This window comes from Hemicordylus capensis, chromosome 3 (assembly GCF_027244095.1).
Source record: "Hemicordylus capensis ecotype Gifberg chromosome 3, rHemCap1.1.pri, whole genome shotgun sequence".
Taxonomy (NCBI): domain Eukaryota; kingdom Metazoa; phylum Chordata; class Lepidosauria; order Squamata; family Cordylidae; genus Hemicordylus; species Hemicordylus capensis.
The window spans coordinates 9,524,778-9,550,091 of NC_069659.1; the positions used below are offsets into that span (position 1 = coordinate 9,524,778).

Consider the following 25,314-nt stretch of genomic DNA (forward strand, 5'->3'; position numbering starts at 1 on the left):
CGATGCTCCCTTCTGCTCTCTGTCTCCTCGTACTCCACCCTGAAGGGACAGCAGCTCAGATGGAACATGGCAGTAGCAGCAGAGATGCTGTTGGTTTGATCCTGCTAATGGCGCAGCTGGCGAGGGAGTCTCTGGAGCTGGCCGGCCACCAGAAGCAGCTAATCTGCCACTTTGGCCAACCTATCACCTGAAGTGTCTGCCTCGCCAGACCTCATTAGTGTGCCGGCCCTCTTTACCCCCTTCTACTAATGCTCCCCCAGGATGCATCAAATATCGGCCACTTGCTGCTGCCATGGTGAATATCACGTGATACCAAACAAGCAATGGGTCTGCTGCAGCACCTTTTAAGCTCTGCAAAACAAGCAAAAAAGTAGCGACACGTTGCCAAAGTGTGCAGTTAAACTAGTTCTCCAGTGAATGCTTTAAACTAGTAGCAAATGATAACAAATTGCCCAGCGATTGTATTGCCAAGTGCAGTAGCCAGATGCTGCTTTGGGAGACCAGAGCCCATCAATATCAGCATTGAAGCAACACAGAATAATAGCCAAACATGCCTGCCTGCAAATAGGAACATAGGAAGCTGCCTTATATACCATGTCAGACCTTTGCTTCGTCTAGCTCAATAATTGGGCATAGCCACTATTGTGCCAATGGGTTCAAAGAACCCGGGCCACCAATGAAAAGGGCCACCAAAGCTCCATAGCTCAGGCTCCAGAAGAGCCCAGAGTGAACTCGCCCCTCCCACGCCCGGGCTGCCGAGAGCCCAGGTGAACTCTCTGTTGGTTATTTCAGGCAGCACCCGCTGCCCAATAGGACATTTTCCCCTTTCTCTTCCTCCAGAGAAGGAGAGAACATAAGAACATAAGAACAGACCTGCTGGATCAGGCCCATGGCCCATCTAGTCCAGCATCCTGTTTCACACAGTGGCCCACCAGATGCCGCTGGAAGCCACAGACAGGAGTTGAGGGCGTGCCCTCTCTCCTGCCATTACTCCCCTGCAACTGGTACTCAGAGGCACCCTGCCCTTGAGGCTGGAGGTGGCCCACAGCCCTCCGACTAGTAGCCATTGATAGACCTCTCCTCCATGAAGTCATCCAAACCCCTCTTAAAGCCATCCAGGTTGTTGGCCGTCACCACATCCTGTGGCAGAGAGTTCCACAAGTGGATCATGCGTTGTGTGAAAAAGTACTTCCGTTTGTTGGTCCTAGACCAGAAAGGGGAAAACATCCTATCAGGCAGCCAGCGCTGCCGGAAATGACAAGCTGAGAGCTCACTTGGGCTCTCGGCAGCCTGGGCCACACACCCCTTTGTGCATGACATCATGCATAAAGGGGGTGTGGCCCAGGCTGCCGAGAGCCCGAGCGATATCTCAGTTTGTTATTTCAGGCAGCGCCGGCTGCCTAATAGGACGTTTTGCCCTCTGGAGCCCGAGCTGCGCCCCCATGCACGTGATGTCACATGCACGGGCGTATCTAGAGGGGGCCGCCAAGCGGGGCTGGACCCAGGCTGCCGTTCGGCTGGCTCCACAGCTGTTAATACACTGGCGGGGGAGGTGCCCAACCGGTGGTCCTCCAGATGTTGCTGAATTACAACTCCCATCACCCTCAGCCACAATTTATTGTGGCCGGGGATGATGGGAGTTTCTATTCAGAAACATCTGGAGGACCACCGGTTGGGCACCCCTAGCCTACACTGACTGGCAGCAGCTCTCCAAGGCTTCAGGCAGGTGCCTTTCCCAGCCCTACCTGGAGACGCTGTCAGGGATTGACCTGGGACCTTCTGCATGCAAAGCAGATGCTGCAGTGTTGGCATTCCAAGTATGGGTGGGAGTGGAGGTGGAGCTGAGCAAATGAAGCTGAGCTAGATATTGAGCTAGACCACAGGTCTGTCTAAGCCCGTTATGGTCTGCTCTGACGGGCAGCCGCTCTCCCCATTCAAAGAGTTGTATCAACTCTTCTACCTCTTAAACAGAGCTGCCAGGGACTGAGCTTGGGACATTGTCTGTCTGTCTGTCTGTCTATCATACTTTTATACTGCCTGTTATAGAAATCTCCAGGTGGTGTAAAAGTTAAAACATAATATAAAACCATATAAAACAGTTAACGTTCATAAAACAGATAGAAGTCACAATGAGTTAAAACATACTAAAATTTCGATTTCAATTAACAGCCTCGGAAAACAGGTACGACTTCAGGGTCCTCCTAAAGGTTATGCATAGAACGCATCTGCTCTCTCAACCCTATTTGGAGATGCCAGGGAGGGAACTTGGAGCCTTCTGCAAGCAAGCACAGAGATGCTCTTCCCAGAACAGCCCCATCCCCTGAGGGGAATGTCTTACAGGGTAGTCTCCCATCCAAATGCAAATCAGGGCAGACCCTCATTCACAAAGGGGACAAGTCATGCTTGCTACCACTAGACCAGCTCTTCCTGCTCAGTGGCTGAGCCACCATGTTCGTAGCAGGCCTCTGCTTCCATCCTCACACCCAATGTGTAAACCAAAACACGGGCGCAGACTTCATTAAAGGCAGTAGAAACAAAGAATGCCCAGGAGAACCTTCTTGCTATTTAGAATTCTTCCATATCCATAGAGAACATGTGGGGTGGGGTGGGTGATCATTCCTCTTCATCTGAGTGGCAGAAAGGAGGGTGGGTTGTGGGGGCTGAGATATTATATCTCCACACACCATCATGCCACCGAGTGAACCCTTCTCGGCCCCTCCCTCGCTTTCCTAGGTGACCAAGCGGCTTCATGATGGCGAGTCCACCGTCCAAGGCAACAGCATGCTGGAGGACCGGCCGACCTCCAATTTGGAAAAGCTCCATTTCATTATTGGTAATGGCATCCTCAGGCCAGCATTAAGGTTAGAAATTAGTGTGAAACAAAAAAAAATTTTTTTAATGGCCATATCACAATAACAAGCAAAAATTCAACCAATGACATTGCTCCCATGAAAATGCTCATTTTGGTAGATGGTGCAGAAGAATACATTTTCTTGGGAACATAGGAAGCTGCCTTCTACCGAGTCAGACTCTTGGTCCATCTCGCTCAGTTTTGTCTACCCAGACTGGCAGCAGCGTCTCCAAGGTTGCAGGAAAAACAGAAAAGGAACTGTGCAAAATGTAGAGACAGAGGGGCCATGAAAAAGTTTCCAATAATTGCAGAAACACAAACTGTGCTACATCTAAAGATCTGAGGATCTATGTGGAAGAGATAAACAAAACACATATATCTGTTTTGTCTATAACTGAAGATGCTATATTAATAGTTTAGAATGAATAGATAACAATAACAATTAGAATAGATAACAATAACAAGTTTCTGTCCAATTCACTGAGATGCTATACTCTTTGCATATGCATGTGCAGATACTACCTGTAAGATCATTGTCATTGTTATTCATTTAAGGATTTTTTACCATTGCAAGACTTTTATTTATTCATTTTTGATATAGACTCATTCTCAATAAGGATAAGAACAACATTTTTTCATATTTTCATGCTGTTTTTTCTAAATACATATATGTTTGGGTTTGAATTGGTATTTACCTTTAACAATGACTTTTGTCCAATTTATTGGAATGTAATATCTTTGTCACATGTATGTGCAGATACTATCTGCAAAATAATTGTTATTGTTATCTATTCATTCTAAACTATTAATATAGCATCTTCAGTTATAGACAAAACGGATATATGTGTTTTGTTTATCTCCTCCACATAGATCCTTAGATCTTTAGATGTAGCACAGTTTGTGTTTCTGCAACTATTGGCAACTTTTTCATGGCCCCTCTGTCTCTACATTTTGCACGGTTCCTTTTTTGTTTTTCCTGTTGATTCAGCGTGCATCCCGCTTTTTTTCTCCTTAGACTTGCAGGCTAAGTCTTCTTCAGCCTTATCTTGCAGATGCCAGGGAGGGAACTTGGAACGTTCTGCATGCAAGCAGGCAGGTGCTTTTCCCAGAGTGGCCACATCTACTGAGGGGAATATCTTACAGTGCTCATACGTATTCACATTCTCATTCATTCTCAGACAGTGTAGAGTGGTATGCTCTCTAGGGGCTGTGGCTCCTATGTGCTCCATGTAGACAGGTTTTATGTAAATGAGCTTTTTTCCCCTCCCATGATGCAATAGGAGTAGGATCCTCCCAGTTCCAGTCCTGTCTTGCTCCAGTTCACAGGGCTGTGAATTTGTGAGAGTGCTCATTTTGATAAACTGTGCACAAGAATAAATATTCTTCTCTCCACTTTAAGACTCCAGTCTGAAATCAATGGGACATACTTTGAAGTTGTATGGTTTGGATTAACATGTTAGGAAGCAGCCTTATACCGAGTCAGAGCATTGGTCCATCTGGCTCAGTATTGTCTACCCAGACTGGCAGCAGCTTCTCCAAGGTTGCAGGCAGGAGTTTGCGGGCCCCATCCCCTAAAGGGAATACTTTACAGGACTCATACATGTAGTCTCCCATTCAAATGCAAACCAGGGGAAGACCCTGCTTAACAGAAGGGACAATCCATGCATGCTACCACAAGACCAGCTCTCCTCCAAGTGTGTTAGCATGGAGAGTTTTTATCTCATGCATTCCCATAACAGCTAGTGAAAACAAGAGGCTGCTCATCCCAGTTCACAGGTTTGCTTACTTATTCATCTAATTTATAATCTAATTCCCACTGAAATGTACTGGTTCCCTTGTGCTTGGCAAAAAAGCACTAACTGGAGCTAGGAAAGAGTAAATTATGGGGACACACAATGATAAGAATGAGCAGGGAGGTGTGGGCTGCCGGTTAAACAGGCCCCCCATATATAGAATCTTCCTCCTTTGTGCTGGCTAATAGCCCAGAAGCTGAGCACAATGCAGTATATATGGGGCTTTTCAATATATTAATACCCTTACAACAACCTTGCAAAGTGGGTTTGGCTAAGATATGCTCTTTCCACCACACATTCTCCATATACACAGGGAAATGCTGAGTCACAGATTGTCTGTGATTGGATGACTTCTCACACCTCAGATTAGCCTTAAGCTATATCAGGAATCTGCAGGGTGTGCAAAGCTCCAGTTTAAGAGAATATGCCACTTCATGAGTACATGTTCATTAAGGTGTTGTACTGATAATATTAAAGATGAGAACTTTGAGAGACAGTTTTAACCTGTGAGCGGGAAGAGCAGGCTAAGCCCACTCTCCCCGCTCATGAGCGGGCAGGGAGCCCTGGGTGGCTGGATCGGCCGCCCACACGATGGCCGGCCCCGAGATGGAGCCAGCAGGGGCTTGGGAGCTCGGGGGCCACATGGCCCCTGGAAGCCCCAGTATGCCCTGCGCGAATGCTCAGGGCATACTGGGGAGACCCCCGAGCCGGGAGGCGGCTTTTTGCCTCCCCGCTGGGGGTCTACTCATGAGTAGATGCGGTGCGAAGCCGTGCCGCGGCTACTCACCATGGTAAAAAGCAGGTTTGCTGGAGCACTCGCTCCGCAAACCTGCTTTTTACCAGGGGTTCTCGAGCAGGTTTGCCACTCAAGAACCACCGGGCTTGGCTGCGAGCCCGGTGGTTCTTACGGTCACCAAAAATCGGGCTAGCCTCTGCTAGCCCGATTTTTGCTGATCGTGAGAAGCGCCCCAGTCTCTATCAAGGGTTCGAGTTTATTAATATGCATTCTAGTGCAGCATATATGGAACATAACTTGTATAGATTCTAGTAGAGCATTTATGGAACATAAAACACAGACAAAACTTATGACATCCAAATGTAATTGATTACAAAGGGTTGGTTTTTTTAAAAAATGAAAAGCAATTCCAAGGAGGATTAGTACTATTTACAAGCTGCAAAAGAGGTGAGGTGCTAAAGCCAACCTAATTCTGTATTTGGGTCTCTGCCTTTTTTATTCCAAAATTTATGATGACTATGCAGAAATCATTGCTTAGAGGAATACATTAGCATTCCAGTCCTTCTCTTAATTAAAAACAAAAACAAAAACCTCACGCTCACATAGACCTTTCCGTTGATCTATTGTTACTCTGACTCAGATATATAATTAACCTCTTTCATGTAGATATAAATTCCTTCACTAATATGTAAGTTTGAGGAGCAGAGAACACTAGATAGCGAATGCTATCACAAAAAAATAACCTGAAAAACAAAAGCATGAAGTTTCAAGCAAAAAGGTTACAGGTAAGAAGGTCATCCTTTCCTAGGCCACAGCTGAATCAAATGGCTAAAGGAAAGAAGGGGTGATTTTATTCTCTGTAGCTCTAGATGTTGCTGAACTATTACTCCCATCATCCTCAGCCACAATAAATTGTAGCTGAGGATGCTGGGAGTTGTAGTTCATCAACATCTAGAGTAGGGCAGGTTGGAAACCCTCTGTAGGGTATAGATAGCCATGCATGAGTGATTCTTCCTGGGTCTTGCAATTGGATTCTGCCCACAATGAACCAGGAGTGGGCTTTAACTTAAACAGATCATTTGTCTTCTGGCAGGGATGAAATTTACTGTCAGATCTGCAAGGAGTTGACACAAAATCCTTCCAAAAGCAGCTATGCCAGAGGGTGGATCCTCATGTCTCTGTGTGTCGGATGCTTTGCCCCTTCAGAAAAGTTTGTCAAGGTAAAAGAAGAGTAGGGTTTTGTTTTTTTTTAATTGTTACATTTATATAAGCCACGTAATGGTGCAGCGGAGAAATGACTTGATTAGCAAGTCAGAGGTTGCCGGTTCGAATCTCCATCAATATGTTTCTCAGACTATGGGAAACACCTCTATCGGGCAGCAGCGATATAGGAAGATGCTGAAAGGCATCATCTCATACTGCATGGAAGGAGGCAATGGTAAATCCTTCCTGTATTCTACTAAAGACAACCAAAGGGCTCTGTGGGCTCCAGGAGTTGACACCAACTCGATGGAACACTTTACCTTTTACATTTTTATGCCGCCTTTCATTAATAATAATCCCAAGATGGTTCACAATATATATTAAAAACAGTACCAATCTTTTGAACAATTAAAAACAATACAAATATTAAATCTGAATACTGAAAACAGTACAAATCTGTTAAAGATTTTTAAAAAACATTAACCCAGTTGAACTGTAAAAAGTGGTTTTAGCCTGACTTGTAACTTGTTTACTTTGGTTAATTTTATTACTTTTATTTTACATTGTATCTATTGTATTGTTGTGAGCTGCCCTGAGCTGTAGTGTACTGGAGGGGTGGGGTATAAATATTTTAAATAAATAAGCAAAGGCAGTCTCAACAAAAGGGGGGACTAGCACCTTTACATAATAGCCCATGTGTCACACCCTCGCCTTCAGATAGCGAGGAGGAAGGGGATGCTGATAGCTCCAGCTGATGCAGGGGTGCCTGAGGGGCAGAGCCTGGCTGTCGGTTCCCAAGAGACGGCTGAGTCAGGTCCGGCTGATGTCTCAGAGCAGGCACGGCAGTCTGAGGCAGCAGAGACAGGGACTGACGAACCAGAGGATGAGCTGTGCAGGCAACCCCCACTGACTCCACAGCAGAGACGGGTCACAAGGCGGCAGGCACATCTAGAATCCATCAGGAGAAGTTAGCGCCTCATGCAGAGGGCTGCTAAGCCTTGAATCCCTGCCACCTGAGAATTATCAGCTTGGACTATAAAGCACGTCTACAGCTTGCAGTTAGCTGCTGGAAGACAATGTATGTCATCCCTAATGTCAACAGCCTTCAGCCTGAGCCAGAGAGAGAGAGAGAGAGAGAGAGAGAGAGAGTTCCAAGCCGTGTTTCGCTTCTGCAACTCAGACTGCTTCTGTGAACTATCATCCTAGACTTCGCTACCAGCTGGCCAGATTGCTGACACCATGTTTTTAAAAAGCCATGTTTTTACCTGCCTTCTAAAAGTGATGAAGACTGAGGAGTTCCAAAGCTGGGGGGCAATGACCAAGAAGGCCCTGTCCCACATTTATTCTTGATTCAGGGGTGAGGCTATAATAAGGCAGACAGGTTCAAAAGAATCTGAACCTTCCAGCTCCTGAGGGCTGCCTGACTTGCCGCTTGCCCCAAGCTCATGGCCCTCAGCCATGTTGGTTGCCAGCTGTGCATGTTTTGTTTGTTCCCTCCCTCGCTTGGAGCAAGGGAGAGAACAAACAGAACAGGCACCCAGAACAAAGCACCAGTTCAGAAATGAGCCCCGGAGGGCTTGCGTGGCCCTTCCGGAGTTCTGGCCACACCCCTGCGTGTGACATCACTTGCAAGGGGGCTTAGTTAGAGCCCCGGAGGGCCCATGCGAGCTCTCTGGAACTCATTCCCAGCTGGTGCTGGGTGCCTGTTTTTCCCATTCTCTCCATCAGGGGAGAAAAAGGGAAAAGCAGGCACCTAGCAGCAAAGTGCATTCATGCTGCACACACACACGCACCAGAAGGGCTGCCCCGGAAGGGGTTGAACTCCCCTAACTTCACTACTGTCTTACTCAGTTGCCCATCCCTGTGGAATCAGTCTCTAGTCTGTGCTGCCAGGTGTGCTATCAAAAATAAACAGTTGTCGCAGAAATTCTCATTGCAGCCTTCTGTCTACAGTATTTAAGGAACTTCATCAATGGAGGCCCCCCAGGTTACGCTCCTTATTGTGAAGAGAGGCTGAGGAGGACGTTTGCAAATGGCACCAGAACGCAACCACCCAGCTGGCTGGAACTCCAGGTAAAAAGAGACGTGAATGTCCGCCATTCTGGCCCAGTATTTGGGAGCTTGATGATGGCCTGCTAGAATGTTCCAGCAGCTGCCAGCTTCCCTTGGTGAGCTGTAATCCATCAGGGGATAAATCAGGGATTCTCAAACGTGGGTCTCCAGATGTTGTTGGACTTCAACTCCCATAATCCTCAGCCACAGTGGCCAAAGGCAGAACACAGGTAGAACACAGTTTGTGATGGTGTGAATGACCTCACTGTATACAATAGATAGGTTGGCACCAAGTTCACTTTGAATGAAATTTGCCCCACAAATCCATGGCTCCCCAAGAGGTTTTACCGACAGGGCTTTCCCCCAAATCCACTCCTGATATGTGTGCCAGTCCACATATTTGCTGTATTTAACCCGACCTCCCTGAGGGCTATCAGGGACCAGGACAGACAGGGCTTTGTTTTCCTCCGAAGGGAGGCTTGAATTCTGGCTTAGCCCGAGTTATGTCTGGGGTAAAACAATCCTCTATTTTCATCAGCTTTTGTGGGGGAAAGCTCCCGGGCTGCTGATTTCTCCAAAGGTGTTGATGGAGGTGCTGATGGCGATGCGAATGATCCATCTCATCCCTCTAATTAGAATGTCTCAAATCTGCTGTGAAGCAGATTCGCTCTTCAGATACCCCGAGGCACAGAGCCATGTGTGAAAAACCACCAGGAGGTTTCACAGACAGGGCTTTATGCTGTGGGGTATCTGAGGAGCGAATGTACTTCGCAGCAGATTCGAGACAGTTTAATCCGGGGGATTAGGTGGAGCATTCACATTATTAAAACTTTTATACTGCCCTTCCAAAAGGCTCAGGGCGGTTTACATTAAAACACCATTAAAATCAGTTAATAATTAAAAAAAAAATTATAAAGCATAAAAACAATGATTAACAATTAAAAACATCATAAAACAACAATTAAATAATCAGAACAATTTAAAAACAAGTTTTTAAAAGCTGAGAAAGCCTGGCTGAAGAGATGTGTTTTCAGGTGTTTTTTGAAAATTGCCAGAGATGGGGAGGATTGTATCTCAGCAGGGAGCGCATTCCACAATCTCGGGGCAGCGACCGAGAAGACCCGTCTCTGTGTAGCCACCAAATGAGTTGGTGGCATCTGGAGACGGACCTACTCAAGTGACCTCAATGGGCGGTGGGGCTCATAGCGAAGAAGTCGCTCTCTTAAATACCCAGGGCCTAAGCTGTTTAGGGCTTTATAACTAGCACTTTGTATTTTGCCCGGAAACCTATTGGGAGCCAGTGTAATTCCATCAACAAAGCAGTAATGTGGTCTCTCTGAGATGACCCAGAGACCAACCTGGCTGCCGCATTCTGAACCAACTGAAGTTTCCGGACTACGTACAAAGGCAGCCCCACATAGAGCACATTACAGAAGTCCAGTATGGAGGTTACCAACAAATGTACCACTGTTTTGAGGTCATTGATCTCGAGAAACAGGCGCAGCTGGCGTATCAGCCGGAGCTGATAGAAAGCACCCCTGGCCACCGCCTCAACCTGAGAAACCAAGGAGAGACGTTGATCCAGAAGTACTCCCAGACTGCGAACCTCTTCCTTTTGGGGAAGTGTGACCCCGTCTAGAACAGGCAGATCAAAATTGTCTCTAGAGTTCCGACCCCGCACAATAAGTACCTCCGTCTTATCTGGATTCAGCTTCAGTTTATTCTCCCTCATCCAGCCCATTACTGCTTCCAGGCAGGCATTTAGGTAAGTTATGCCATCTCCTGAAGAAGTTGACATGGAGAATTAGATCTTGGTGTCATCAGCATACTGGTAACACCCAGCTCCAAATCCCCTGATGATCTCTCCCACCAGTTTCATGTAGATGTTAAAAAACAATGGAGAAAGTACGGAGCCTTGAGGGACACCATACTTAAGCTCAGATTTTGAAGAGCAACAATCTCCAATCGACACCATCGGGAATCTGTCCGAGAGGTAGGAGCAGAACCAAACAGTGCCTCTCACCCCAAACAGCCTCAGACGTTCCAGAAGGATACTATGGCCGATAGTATCGAAAGCCACTGAGAGATCCAAGAGGACCAACAGAATCACACTTCCTCTGTCAATTCCCAATTGGAGATCATCCATCAGGCCGACCAAGGCAGTCTCCACCCCATAGCCCACCCGAAAACCAGTTTGAAATCGGTCTAGATAATCAGTTTCCTCCAAGACTGCCTGGAGCTGAGAGGCCACCACCCTCTCAATTACCTTGCCCAGCCTTGGGAGATTGGAAACTGGCCTATAATTGCTCAACTCTGAGGGATCTAACACAGGCTTCTTTAGAAGAGGTCTAATGATTGCCTCCTTAAGACAAGGAGGCATCCTGCCCTCCCTCAGAGAAGCATTTATGATTTCTACCAGGCCGCCTACAACAGCCTCCCTGCTAGATAGAACAAGCCATGTTGGACAAGGGTCAAGAGGACAAGTGGTAGGCCTCACCGCTCCAAGCAGCTTGTCCACATCATCAGGAGTCACAAACTGAAATTGATCCAGTCGAATCGTATAAGAGGAGTTGTCGGACACCTCCAGTTCAGACATCAAATTAATTGTGGAGTATCCATCTAAGTCGGCCCGAATCCGAGAGATTTTGTCTGCGAAAAATTCATTAAACACACCACAGCAGGTAACTGATGCTTCCAAATTCTGGTTCAAGGGAGAGGGAGCAGATACTAGTCCCCTTACAACCCTGAACAACTCCACCGGACGTGAACTCACAGAGGCAATACGGGCAGAAAAGAACTGCTTCTTTGCCGCACGTATCGCCTGAGCATAGATCTTTAAATGTGCTCCATGTCGTAATCTGTCGGATTCAAGTGGAGTTTTTCTCCACTTGCGCTCCAGTTGCCTACCTTGCCGCTTCAGCCCCCGTAGATCTACCGTATACCAAGGGGCCAATTTTGAAGCAGGTCAGAGGGGACGCTTAGGAGCAATCGTGTCTACTGCCCTGGTGAGCAAGTTGTTCCAGTTCTCAACCAGGGCATCAGCAGGATCACCAGCAGAGCCAACATTGAATCCCTCCAAAGCTTCTTGGAATCCTACCGGGTCCAGTAACCTCTTCGGGTGGACCATTCTAATAGGCCCCTCGCCCCTGCGAAAGTGGAAAGTGGTTGTAAGTCCAACCTTAACCAGATGGTGGTCCGTCCATGACAACGGGGAGATCGTAGGAGTCCCCACCCACGGAACACTACCCTGATCAGAATAAAAGACCAAATCAAGCGTGTGACCTGCAATATGCGTCAATCCAGAAACCGCTTGGGATAGGCCCATAGTTGTCATGGCCACTATGAACTTCTGAACTGCCCCAGACAAATTGGTCCCAAAATGAACATTGAAGTCCCCCAGCACCAAAAGTCTGGGAGACTCCAACACAAGTTCCGCGACCAAGTCTGTGAGCTCAGTAAGGGATTCCGTTGAGCAGCGGGGCAATCGGTACGCCAACAGAAGTCCCAATCTATCCCTGGTCCCCAAACTCAAGTACACACATTCAATATGGTCCGATACCCTAATAGGGACCCTGGTAAGGGAGATGTTATCCTTATAGACCACAGCCACTCCACCTCCCCGCCCACGTCCCCTCACCTGCTCCTCTACAGAATATCCTGGTGGGAGAAGCTGGGACCAAACTGGACCACTAGCCTCCCCTAACCAAGACTCAGTAATACACATCAGGTCGGCCCCTTCATCCATGATCAAATCATGGATGAGTTCAGATTTATTTTGGACCGACCTGGCATTGCAGAGGAGCAAGGCAAGGTTATGTGGGATGTTGGCAGTGCTCCCCGAGGTCAAAGAGCTGGCAGGAGAGCTGGAAAGGGGGACAGCTATTAGATTTCTGACCACCCTTCCCCTGGAACAGCCTGCTGACCTGCCAATGTTTCTTCTTCTATTCCCCACCACCACCGGAATAGCTGCCCCACCTTCAACGAAGGCACTCCCTGCCTCCTCATCTCCAGACAAACCCACACACATTGCAACTTCAACCTAACCTCAGCACAACTTAAAACTGATTAAACAGAAGCCCCACTATTGAATGCCTCCCTCTGTACAAATGGTTGGACAAAGTGTCCAGCCCTTGCCCTCATTTCTCCCCCAGAGGGGCAACCCCACTGCCACTGGCAGTCTTCCTATATAGGCTGAGCAGCAAGCTCAGCAGGTGGAACCAGGAAAAACTGCCCACTCACCCTTACAGCCCCAGTCCTGCAAAGCCTCTCCGCAAGCAGTCCTGGGGGGAGGCAGATGGCAACCAGGGAGGGCAGAAAAGAAGAGGTAGCCAGGCAGGCACCCCAGTCTCACACCCTGGGGAAGATGGTATCCTCTTCTCCAGCAGGCTTCTGAGGTTTTTCAGGATTTTAAACTGTTTTATTGTTTTATTGTTTTATGGTATTTATATTTTTTATTGTTGATTGATTTTAACTGTCTTTGTTTTATTTGTAAACCGCCCTGAGCCAATTTTGGAAGGGCGGTATAAAAATTGAATGAATGAATAAATGTTAAGTCAGACATACCTCGGGCTAAGCCAGAATTGAATGAATGAATGAATAAATAAATGTTAAGTCGGACATACCTCGGGCTAAGCCAGAATTGAATGAATGAATGAATAAATGTTAAGTCGGACATACCTCGGGCTAAGCCAGAATTGAATGAATGAATGAATGAATGAATGAATGAATAAATGTTAAGTCAGACATACCTCGGGCTAAGCCAGAATTGAATGAATGAATGAATGAATGAATGAATGAATAAATGTTAAGTCAGACATACCTCGGGCTAAGCCAGAATTGAATGAATGAATGAATGAATGAATGAATGAATGCTAAGTCGGACATACCTCGGGCTAAGCCAGAATTGAATGAATGAATGAATGCTAAGTCGGACATACCTCGGGCTAAGCCAGAATTGAATGAATGAATTCATGAATAAATGTTAAGTCAGACATACCTTGGGCTAAGCCAGAATTGAATGAAAAAATGAATGAATAAATGTTAAGTCGGACATACCTCGGGCTAAGCCAGAATTCACAGCCTCCCTTCATGGGAAAACAAAGCCCTGTCTGTCCTGGTCCCTGATAGCCCACAGGGCGGTCAGGTTAAATCCAGCGAATATGTGGACTGGCACACTCCAATTAGGAGTGGATTTGTGTGGAAAGCCCTGTCTGTAAAACCTCCAGGAGAGGCCTTCTCCACCACCACCTGTTATCTGATGCATTGTCTTTCATTGGAAATGCCAGTGACTGAACCTAAAAGGATTAGGTAGAGGTGATGGAAAAGCCTTCTCTGCCTGAGACCCTAGAAAGCAGCTGCCAGTCAGAGAAAGCAGTCCTAGGGGAGACGAGCCAATGGCACAAGGCCACTTCCGGTACTCAGCAATCTAACTACAACAGCAACTGCAGAAGGAACTCCAGATCATAATCCATAATCTTCTTCCCTTTTTTTAGTTAACAAGTTCGTTTTCCCCTGCTAGGCAACCAAATCTAAGAAACCCATCATGTTGCCTGTTACGTTCATGGACGGGACGACGAAGACCCTCTTGACGGACTCGGCCACGACAGCCAAGGAGCTCTGCAGCTCCTTGGCAGACAAGATCAGCCTCAAGGACCACTTTGGGTTCTCCCTTTACATTGCTCTGTTTGACAAGGTAGGCCACGGGGAGCAGGGGGGTGGGATTGTTGTGGGTGGGGAAGCCGGTGAGTTTCAGGCTGACACCTTTAACGCCTCATGCACTGGCTTGCCAATAGCTTAGAGCCAGACTACACGTGACACTAAAAAGCTGGTTTTGTGGTTGCAAGCATGAATCGTCTCCTTTGCTAAGCAGGGTCTGCCCTGGTTTGCATTTGAATGGGAGACTATATGTGTGAGCACTGTGAAAAAAATTCCCCTTAGGGGATGGTGCTGCTCTGGGAAGAGTGCCTACCTGCTTGCAGGCAGAAGGTTCCAAGGTCCCTCCCTGGCATCTCCAAGATACAGCTGAGAGAGAGTCCTGCCTGCAACCTTGGAGAAGCCGCTGCCTATCTGTGAAGACAATACTGAGCTAGATGGGCCGAGGGACTGACTCAGTAGTAGGCAGCTTCCAATGTTCGGCTGCATCAGTTAGCCAGTTCCGAGCCGCAATAATAACCCAACCATGGTGGCAATTGGCTACTGTTGGTTTGTTTATGTATTTATTTAAGAGATGTATATCCCACCATTCAGTATAAACCAAACATTCCCAAAGTAGCTTTCAATTCAACTAGCCAGCATAAAGCATCATACACTCATTAAAAAACAAAAATAAGTAGAACTGCATTTTTAAAAAAGCATAACTCAGTAGCAGCAGTAAGATTATCATCAATTGGGAAAAGCCTGGGCAAATATAAAATGTCCTCCTCAGGTGCTTAAAGTCCACCCAGACTGGTGTCAGGTGGATGCTCATGGGAGAGTATCCCACACCTGCAGGGCCACTACAGAAAAGACCCTGGCTGGCATCCTGACTAAATTACTCAGTGGAAGTCCCATTGAAATTAACAGGCAACCATTGAAAGCAATCCTGGGAATTCCGATGGATTGATATTGTGAAAATTTTGAGGGTCGGGGGAATCCTCTGGAATTGCTTCAAAGTAGGCAACCCTACCTGGAGTAGGCCTCTGAAGAAGATTTGAGTTACTGAGAGGGTTCATATGGGAAGAGGTAGACCTTTAGATATCTCAAATCTTGGTCAGTTCCCGTCAGTTCCCTCCCCACACAACAAACCCCCCACAAAACAATCAGGATATCCTGAAGCCCAAGAATTCTCTCTCAGTTCTCATAAAGGGAGCCCAGCCAAAAAGGCCAGACAGCTTGGTATGAGATATCAAAGTCCGACCCATTTCTTCGCCTGTTTCCAGGTTTCTTCCCTTGGAAGTGGCAGTGACCACGTGATGGATGCCGTATCTCAGTGTGAGCAGTATGCCAAAGAGCAGGGAGCCCAGGAACGCAATGCTCCCTGGAGGCTTTTCTTCAGGAAGGAGATCTTCACACCTTGGCACAACCCCAACGAAGACAACGTAGCAACAAACCTCATTTATCAACAAATAGTGAGGGGGGTGAAGTTTGGGGAATACCGGTGCGATAAGGTGAGCTGTCGTCTCATCCCCATTTTTAAAAAAATCAGGCACTTCTTGTAAACGTGCTCTCTCCCTCTCCCTCCCTCCCCCCACCCCACCCCCCACACACCGTGAAAAACAACCCCTTTTTGTTATTTTTGATGGGTAACAGGGGTGAAAGGTGGGGACCATTTAGAGTAAAGATAGTACCCTCACTTGGAATTGGCTTTGTCAAGTCATCATGTTCAAATCAGACTGGCTAGATGACATCATGGTGATTGTCAATTCAGAGTAAAGGCAGGTAACAGGTTCTTTTTTAATAATTGTCCTTCCTGTGCTTCTTTGTTTAAACTCCTTCCCCATAGGAAGAAGATTTGGCAGAGCTGGCTTCCCAGCAATACTATGTGGATTATGGGTCAGAGATGATCTTGGAACGGCTCCTGAATCTGATCCCCTCTTACATCCCAGATAGAGAGATCACACCTTCGAAAACCATAGAGAAGTGGGCTCAGTTTATCATAGCTGCCCATAAAAAGGTAAGGGATGCATTTGGCTTTCTCTTCGAATGAGCTCAAAAAGAACCAGGCAGAACATTCGTTTCACAGGGTGACATATTGTGGCATAATTAACCCCATTCAGATGTTGCGTTGTACAGGCATATATCTGTTTGTACACATGTACATATTTTTGTGAATTTATGGGGTTTTTTTAAAATTTTTAATAGTTTTGTACTGTGTTTAGTATTCAGATTTATTATGTGTATTGTTTTTAATTGTTAAATAAATTTGTACTGTATTTAATTACGTTATGTTTGGGATTATATTTAAGGAAAAATAAATGCCTGGGGATTATTTTTAACAAAAGGTGGTATACAAATTTAACAATAAATAAATAAAAAATGAAATGAAATTTGAAATAGCATACACCCTCATATGCATGGTATTGATAGGAAGTGTACTGTCGTATGTGTGTTCATGTGAATAACTGTAGGTGCATACGGATGGTACAAGCACTGAAGATAATAGCAATAGCACTTACATTTATATACCGCTCTATAGCTGGAGCTCTCTAAGCGGTTTACAATGATTTTTTAGCATATTGCCCCCAACATTCTGGGTACTGGGTACATTCTGGTAGATAATGAGGCTGTTCCCACGATCACTTGAAAGCGGGCTAAGGGAGCTTAGCCCACTTTGCAGTGGTCGTGGGAACCATCAGGCTTGTGAGTGAGCTCGGTGCTCCCAAGGTGGCTAGCCTGCTTGTGTGCCACCAAGGCGCACGGCGACACACGAGTAAACCCCGACTGGGAGGCTGCAAGCAGCCTTCTGGTATCGGGGGTCCACCCAGAGTGCCCCACATGCTTGCGTGGGGCATCCTGGGGCTTTCAGAGGCTGCGCGGCCCCCCATCCCTGCAGCCCCCGCCGGCTCCATGATGTAGCTGGCAGTCGTGTGGGCGGCTAATCTGGCCCCCCAGGTGACATGTTCGATTGTCTGCCAGAAGCTCTTCTCACTGATCATGAGGAGAGCTTTGATGTGTGAATAGGGCTATCTTCTCAAGGATACCCCCCCCCGCCACACACACACACACCTTTTCTTTCTTTCTTTCTTTCTTTCTTTCTTTTTCTTTCTTTCTTTCTTTCTTTCTTTCTTTAATTCGATTTCTATACCGCCCTTCCAAAAATGGCTCTGGGTGGTTTACACAGAGAAACAACAAACAAATAAGATGGCTCCCTGTCCCCAAAGGGCTCACAGTCTAAAAAGAAACATTAGATAGACACCAGCAACAGTCACTGGAGGTACTGTGCTGGGGATGGATAGGGCCAGTTACTCTCCTCCTGCTAAATAAAGAGAATCACTATGTTAAAAGGTGCCTCTTTGCCAAGTCAGCAGGGGTTATATTTACATGTGTCATTATCATCCTCATTTATGTCTATATATTGTGACTGTATTGCAATAAAGCAAAAAAAGGGGGAAATATTGAAAAAGGAAAAAGGATATGTGAAGAGGAATCCTGGTGTCTTCCACACAAGTGCAGAACTCCTTCCCTCTGGCAGTTCACCAAGGCCTTGAACCCTTACTGAAAAAAATGGCAAAAGACTTTTCTCTTTGAGCAGATTTGGGGTGCTCATGATTAAGCTAAGAGGAACGTGAAGGAGTTAATACCAGGTATTAAGTAGCACAGAGCTATAGCTCCTATACTTAAGAAGCTTAGCACATACCCAGTCAGCCGTTCAGCCCAGCATCGCTTCTGAACTGCAAGGCACGCCCGCGCAGTTTCAAGCTTTGGCGCGCAGGCGCGCCTTGCAGTTCAGAAGCGACGCCGGGTCAAACGGCAGCGCTGCGATCTGGCCCTCCAGCTCCTTGTTCTGCTGCTCCAGCGAGTGCACCTTCTCAATGTAGCCGGCGAAGCGGTCGTTCAGGCCCTGCAGCTGCTCCTTCTCGTTGGAGCGGCTCAGCTTGTCCCCTGCGCCGCCGCCGCCGCCGTTGAAGAGCGACGACTGGCTCAGCTCCAGGCTCTCCGAGGAGCTCAGCACCGTCGAGCTCAGCTGCCACGGTGTAGCAAGTCAAGGACCTTGCTTGCCGCTTGCTCACCCCCGCTCCTGCCCCATTGCAGTTGGTTAGCAACGCCGGGCCACACGGCAGGCCTTGGCGTTGCTCTGGTGGCGGCCGCCGCTATGGGGACGACTCGAGTCCGGACTCTGCTTGCTCCCCCGCTGCCCAAAGCCACCCCCTCGCCTCGGAGGACACACGGCAGCAAGCGGCTGCCTCCTGCAGTGCCAGGCTCTCTCTTGCTAGGAGAGAGATTAAAAGAAAATTTTGGTATCTATTATTTATTTTTATCCATCCAAAGGCTCTGGGCGCGCGGGGGGGCGCAATTTCAGTGTTTGCCCTGGGCGCCATTTTCCCTAGTTAAGCTTCTGGTTGCGCAGCTGAGCAGATACTCGCACAGTCTCTTGCACTCTCTGCCCTCTTGTGCAAGTCTTGCACTTCCACAACAAGGATTATGTCTACAGTAGCTTTGCATTGTTCCCTGCAACGTATATGGACTAGAAATCAAGTTTCACAGCAGGAAGGGGGGACCACAGCTTGTGCAAGCGTGTACCATTGCAACAGTGCACTACTCGTCTGGAAATTAAGCTCCCAACTCGGCAGAACTAGTGAACGCAACATCTTTGCACTAGCACAACATGCGTGTACCAGTGCAGTATTAGTCCAGATGTTACACTCCTTGGGAAAGGAAAGGTCACAAATGCTGGATTATTTTAAGCATTTGTGACCTTTGAAGCCCTAAACAGCTTGGGACCAGGTTACCTGAAAGAGCACCTTGCCCATATGTCCCCATCCGGACACTGAGGTCTTCCTTGGAGGCCCTGCTCTGAGTCCCCCTGCCAAATGAGGTGGAGCAGGTGGCTGCTAGGGAGAGGGTCTTTTCAGGGGTGGCATCCCGTCTATGGAACGAGCCATCCCCAGTGAGGCTCATCTGGCGTTGTCACTTTGTCACTTTGTTCTTTTAGATGCCAGGTGAAGACCTTTCTGTTTGCTTGGGCTTTTAAAAATTGCTTTTTAAAAAAGTTTTTAAAATGTTTTGTATTGAACTTTGTAAGAGTGTGTGTGTGTGTGTGTGTGTGTGTGATAATTTGTCTTGTTTTATGTTTTTATTGGCTGACTTTTTACTGTTGTGTTGTGAGCTGTCCAGAGAACAATTGTTTATAGTTGTTCTTTGTAATAAGAACAACTATAATGTTGTTCTTATTACAATGCCAGAGAATGTAAACAGTGCCGTCAGATCCACTCCAGGCCTTCCAGCTATAGGCCACCTCCAGCCTCAAAGCAGGATGCCTCTGAGTACCAGTTGCAGGGGAGTAACAGCAGGAGGGAAGGCATGCCCTCAACTCCAGCCTGTGGGCTTCTCAGAGGGATCTGGTGGACCACTGGGGAAACAGAATGCTGGACTAGATAGGCCTGGGGCCTGATCCAGCTGGGCTCTTCTTATGTTCTCCAAGGTGTTAATTGAGGTTTAGCAGTTTGAGGATTTTTTTTCTTTCCTGCAGGGAATCTATACCCAGAAGAGAGCAGACCCTAAAAAAGTCAAGGAAGAAGTGGTGGATTTTGCACGTTTCAAGTGGCCTTTGCTGTTCTCCAGATTCTATGAAGCTTTCAAATTCTCAGGTAAACCAATAAGGGGTTACCTTAAGAGAGGAGAGTTGGTCTTGTAGTAGCAAGCATGAATTGTCCCCTTTGCTAAGCAGAGCCCACCCTGGTTTCCATTTAAATGGGAGACTACATGTGTGAGCACTGTAAGATTCTCCCCTTAGGGGATGGGGCCGCTCTGGGAAGATCACCTGTACAAAAGCTTCCAAGTTCCCTCCCTGGCAGCATCTCCAGTAGAGCTGCAAAAGACTCCTGCCTGCAACCTTGGAGAAGCCGCTGCCAGTCTGTGCAGACAATACTGAGCTAGATGGACCAATAGTCTGACTCAGTAGAAGGCATCTTCCTGTGTTCCTATGTAAAGGGAATGGTGGCACAGATTACGTGCGAGGGAAAGGCAGATTGGCAAAAATTGCCCTGCCCCATCTATGAATGCCTGCGCTGCTGAAGCAAGAACACAGCCGCTACATACACGTTTTGCATGCATAGAGCTTTAACCAGAATGTTGACCCATTAATTTGATGGTTATAGCCATGGGCTTTACAAAGAGGAAAAATTTATTTCTCATGAGCATGATGGATTCAGCTAGCTGACACTGGAGATTATTAATGTGCAATTAGTTTAGCTGCCACATTGTCCCATGTCACTTGACATGCACCTGGGCGGGGGGTAGGGGCTTGTCACACCCATCTGTCAGAGGTGAGGGCCAAGGACAGTGGCCTGGCCAGACCTGACCTGGTTGCTAAAGAAGAGAGTTGTTACATTCCTAGAGCAGTAGAATAGGATGGAATGCACCCTCACTGCGCTCAACAACAAACTTATTTTTTTCTTTTCTGGCGTAAGCTCTAGAAAAGTATTTCTGTACATTTCTAGTACAGTTAGTGTGAATGTGGAAAATTCACCTGTGGACAGTGCCCATTGGGTAGCCCCGTGCCCATTGGGTAGTGCCAATTGGGTAGCACCCGTGCCATCAACAACACTTCCCCCACTCCTCAGAGCAGATTTCTTACAGTATTTTAAATATTTCTATATCTTTACCTTAAGAGAGTATTTGAGTAACTGTGTGCATACCACCTTAACTGGTCATTTGCAAACAAAACAGATTATTAAAAGGAAACTATGGCCAGGATCCAATGAAGTGATACATGGGAGAACTGCACATGCTGCTAGAAATTGCTCTGTTGTTTTTTATATAATGCTTCCCATTGCCAAAGAGACAAGCCTCTGCGAGAGAGCGGGGGGGAGAGAGAGAGAGAGGCTTGTTTCTTCAGCAGCAGGAAGAACTGTATCAAAAACAATAAACAGAGCTCAGGTAGCACATGGAGTTATCTTTTACACCTGCAATTTTATCACATCTCCTTTTAACGTCAGGTCCCAGCCTTCCAAAAAATGATGTAATTGTAGCTGTTAACTGGACAGGAGTGTACTTTGTGGATGAACAAGAACAAGTCCTTCTGGAACTTTCCTTTCCAGAGATCACAGCTGTCTCCAGCAGCAGGTAAGGCAATACGGTATCAGTTAACTGGTAAATCAATTTAGACAGAGACCTGCACTGTGCTCAAATGTGCAATTTGAACTTTCAGTGCAGTTGGCAACTTAGGGTCTCAGTCTAGCCGCCTGGAGCTTCCCATCAGCTTACCCTCCCCGCAAATAAATCCCAAGGACCCATCCCAGCCACTTTCTTCCATGTAAGTTAAGATGCCAGCAAAGGGCTCTTTAATCTCCTTCACCACCTCTTATGAAGTGCAGCAAAGGCCTCCCCTTATTGTGCACTCAGCTAAGCATTCCCATTTGCCTGTTTTGCATGAAGAATTCAGCACCTTAGGATTCTCCCAGGGCTGAGAGAAGAGGCCAGAGTAGCAGATTTTTGCAGGTTCAGGGTGTACTTTCTATCATGTTCTTAAGCTGATGTCCTAACCCCGGGCGTCTTCTGTTTGCCCTCATGATGTTTGTTCTAGAGGGGGGAAACTCCAGGGTCAGAGCTTCACCTTGGCCACCATCAAAGCAGACGAATATACCTTCACCTCTAACAATGCAGAGGACATCCGGGACCTTGTGGTAACCTTCCTGGAAGGGCTGAGGAAAAGATCAAAGTTCGTAGTCGCTCTCCAGGACAACCCAAATCCTGGTAAGGAAACTGACCTGACCGACCGGGGGGGGGGGGTCCTAGGGAGGGGGGCATTTTCCCCCATCTTCCCCCCAGACCATCATATTTCTACCAACAGGCCTCTGGGTTAATTATAGAATTTTGGCCCTATAGCAGGGACTGGATCTATTCAGACATCTTCCAGGAGTGCAGAACCCCCACTCTAAACACTTGTTGAGTCCCCCCACTCATGTTACTGAACTTTCCCCCACCAAACCTAATAACCCATCTCTTCAACCCCTAAAAGCCTTCCCCTAATAAAAGTATATTTCCCCTTCCCCCACAAAAATTTTTGGTGAGGAGCTACTCCTCAATTTTTCTCTCTATCTTCAGCCCTGCTTTCTTCCCCTCATGCCTCAAAGTGGTGGAGGGAGGCACCCCTTTCTTTCTTTTGTGTTCATGGGTGTGTTTATGACCTAACAACCAGAACTGTGAGGCAGAAGGCCAAAGTCAACTCCTTCTTGTGAAGGTTCAAGAGAAGATTAGGCAGCATGAGGGGTTAAACCTTGTCTTCAGATTCCTTTTTCTTTCCTCTTAAGAGGGGGACTTCTTCCTCAGAAGTGGTGTTTGCAATCATGCTTTCCTTTTGGAAGTAGACGTTTTAATTAAGAAAAGGTTTCGGAGGAAGGAGGAACAGGGTGGCTCTGTTAGGAATCTCAGCCCTATGGAGAGGGTCCATAGTTCAGCTGAACAGCATGTGCCTTGTATACAGAAGGCCTTTGATCCAGTCTTTTCCCTCTCCAATAAAAGGATCTTTGGAATTAGGGCTGAGGAAGACCTCCTCTGCCTGGGACCCTGGAGCTTTCCCACACAGGGCTTCCAGCTCTGAGTATCCAATGAGCGAAGCCACTTCGAATGAAAGTTGCAGCAGTAGGGAAGCAACTCCTCCCCTCTCGGCTGTGAGTTTTCTTTTGGGTAGGTTCACACACAGCTTGCATCCGTGTTTTCCTTGTGGCCAATGGCTTCCTAGAGGAGGTGGGACGCCATGCCTCCCTTTCCCCCAAGGGTTTAGTAATTAAAGCATCCTCTGTGATTTGGCTCTGTTGAAGTCCACACACACATTTCTGATTAACTGGTTTGTGGATCAGACTGCCTGTTCGCCATCAGCCTTGGCTTTCGATTCCCACCCACCCCCGGCTTGACCCCAACACACACACACACACACACACACACACACACACACACACACATCCCCAGCAAGTGTCAGTGCTCCATCAGCATCACCTCTGCTTTTGAAGGCCCCATCACAGCTTGGATTGCATGCAAGAAAATGCTCATTGTCTGCAAAAGACTGCAAACCCTCCTCTCAGATCCCACCCCCTCCAAAAACTTGGAGAGCAAAAAGCCTGAAAACTGTTTTTTCCACTCTGCCTCAGGGTTGAAGGTAAGACAGCTAGGCAGCTTTGCTTTTCATTCCATAGGCGTGACTTGCTCTTATCATGTAAATGTAAAGACTGACTTCTGTGCCTTGCTGCAGATTTTTATATATATAATTTTTATTTTATTGTTAAATTTATATACCGCCTTTCAGCAAAACAATCCCAAGGCAGTTCACACAAAGATTAAAACAAGACTATAAAAATACACAATTAAAATATAAGCTAAAATATAAAAACATAGATCTGACTAAAAAGATTTAAAATACAAGCATAAAATAACAATACAAAATGCTAAGAAGAAGCAGCAGCAGCAGTAGAGACAATCATATAAAAACCAGGGTAAAAAGCCAAGATTACAAACACTTTCTATAAAACTGTGATGGAGACTGAGGAGCGAATGGCCACTGGGAGAGCATTCCAGAGTCTGGGGGCAGCAACTGAGAAGGCCCTGTCCCACGTGCACGACAGCCGAGCCTCCCTCATTGTCGGCACCCACAGCAGAGCCCCCTCAGATGACCTTGTCAAGCGGGCAGCAACCCTTGGGAGCAGTCAGTCCAAGGAAACCAGTAAAATACAGGATTTTAAAAACTTGGACATAAACCAGGATGAGGTGGAATTCATAAGGAAAAGCCCAATTTGTGTGTGGAGTGCTTACAAAGACATCAAACTGACCTCGGCGGGAATCTAGCTGTAGTGAGAACACACACACCTTCCCTTCCAGAGGGGAAGGCTCTAGCTGGAAAACTGCTACCAGTAAGAGTAGACGAGGGTTTCTCAAGGTTGGGTCCCCAGATGCTGTTGGACAACCATCACGCCCAGCTACCATGGCCAGAAACCCTGGAGTAGACCCCAAGTTTAAGAACCCCAGCAGGCAGCCCAATAATCTGCTGCCTGAGGCAACCACCTTGCTTTGCCTCATGAGAAGGCCACCCTGGCGCAATGGTGCTCAGAGTCAATAGCTTCAGGAAGGCCTTTCCAGAAGGAGCTGTCTGCTGAGGGACTCCCTGAGCATCTGCAGTTGCAGAGGATTCTGGGAAGTGTTTGCGGGGGGGACAAGCAGTTCAAGCAAGGTGCTTGCCAGCCCTATCAAGCCTCTGTTTCACCCAGCGTAAACTTAGAAGGCACCATTCAACACAAACAGCACACCCCATAGTGGCCATTGTGGCTGCAGATGATGGGATTTGTAGTCCAACAATATCTGGGGAGCCGAATTTGGGACCCCCTGCATTATATCAAGTTGCTGGCTTGTTTGTTTCATTCTGTGATGAGGTCTTGATGGCACAGTCTCGTCATCCTAATGGCAAAATAACCATCTATAGGCACTTCTGTCTCTTGCAGCAGGGGAAGAATCTGGCTTCCTCAGCTTCCTCAAAGGAGACTTGATTGTTCTGGACCTGGACACTGGAGAGAACGTGATGAACTCTGGCTGGGCCAACGGGCTCAACGAGAGGACTAAACTGAAAGGAGACTTCCCAACGGATTCTGTTTATGTCCTGCCCACAGTCACTATGCCTCCTCTGGAGGTTGTGGTAAGCTGCCTAAAGAGACCATGCTGTCCACTGGACGGGCATCTCCGGGGGATGCTTGTCTTCTAAGGACCACCAGGGACAAAGCAGTGAATATAGTAACTTCAGGCTTTCTTTCTCCAGTGCTTTATATGGTTTCCCTAACATATTCAACATTCTCCTTCTCTTTCTCTCTCTGCCTTCTGCAACTGATTTCCCTCTCTGTATTCTAGTGGTAGATAAACTTGTCCATATCCACTCCAGTGTTAATCTGGAATAGCCAGCTCAATAAAATGGATCTGGGCTCTAGATTAGGCCAAAAGGTAGTTCAATTTGAATGCTGGGAGCCATGGGAAATGGGAAATTCCCATGGTTCTCAGTATCT

The 25,314-nt window shown here is 47.1% G+C and overlaps 1 protein-coding gene across 10 annotated transcripts in view; it reads left to right on the top strand.

Annotated features, from left to right (window-relative positions):
* The window catches only part of MYO7A (myosin VIIA), a 188,866-nt gene that overhangs the window by 141,306 nt on the left and 22,246 nt on the right, over window positions 1-25,314 (top strand). For all 10 annotated transcript variants that reach the window (XM_053309990.1, XM_053309989.1, XM_053309991.1 and 7 more), the window contains 10 exons: window positions 2,734-2,861; window positions 6,474-6,600; window positions 8,537-8,656; window positions 14,154-14,327; window positions 15,553-15,780; window positions 16,116-16,286; window positions 19,803-19,920; window positions 21,271-21,397; window positions 21,858-22,027; window positions 24,763-24,953. In XM_053309990.1, coding sequence (XP_053165965.1) covers window positions 2,734-2,861; window positions 6,474-6,600; window positions 8,537-8,656; window positions 14,154-14,327; window positions 15,553-15,780; window positions 16,116-16,286; window positions 19,803-19,920; window positions 21,271-21,397; window positions 21,858-22,027; window positions 24,763-24,953 — 1,554 coding nt within the window. The remainder of the gene's footprint in view (window positions 1-2,733; window positions 2,862-6,473; window positions 6,601-8,536; window positions 8,657-14,153; window positions 14,328-15,552; window positions 15,781-16,115; window positions 16,287-19,802; window positions 19,921-21,270; window positions 21,398-21,857; window positions 22,028-24,762; window positions 24,954-25,314) is intronic.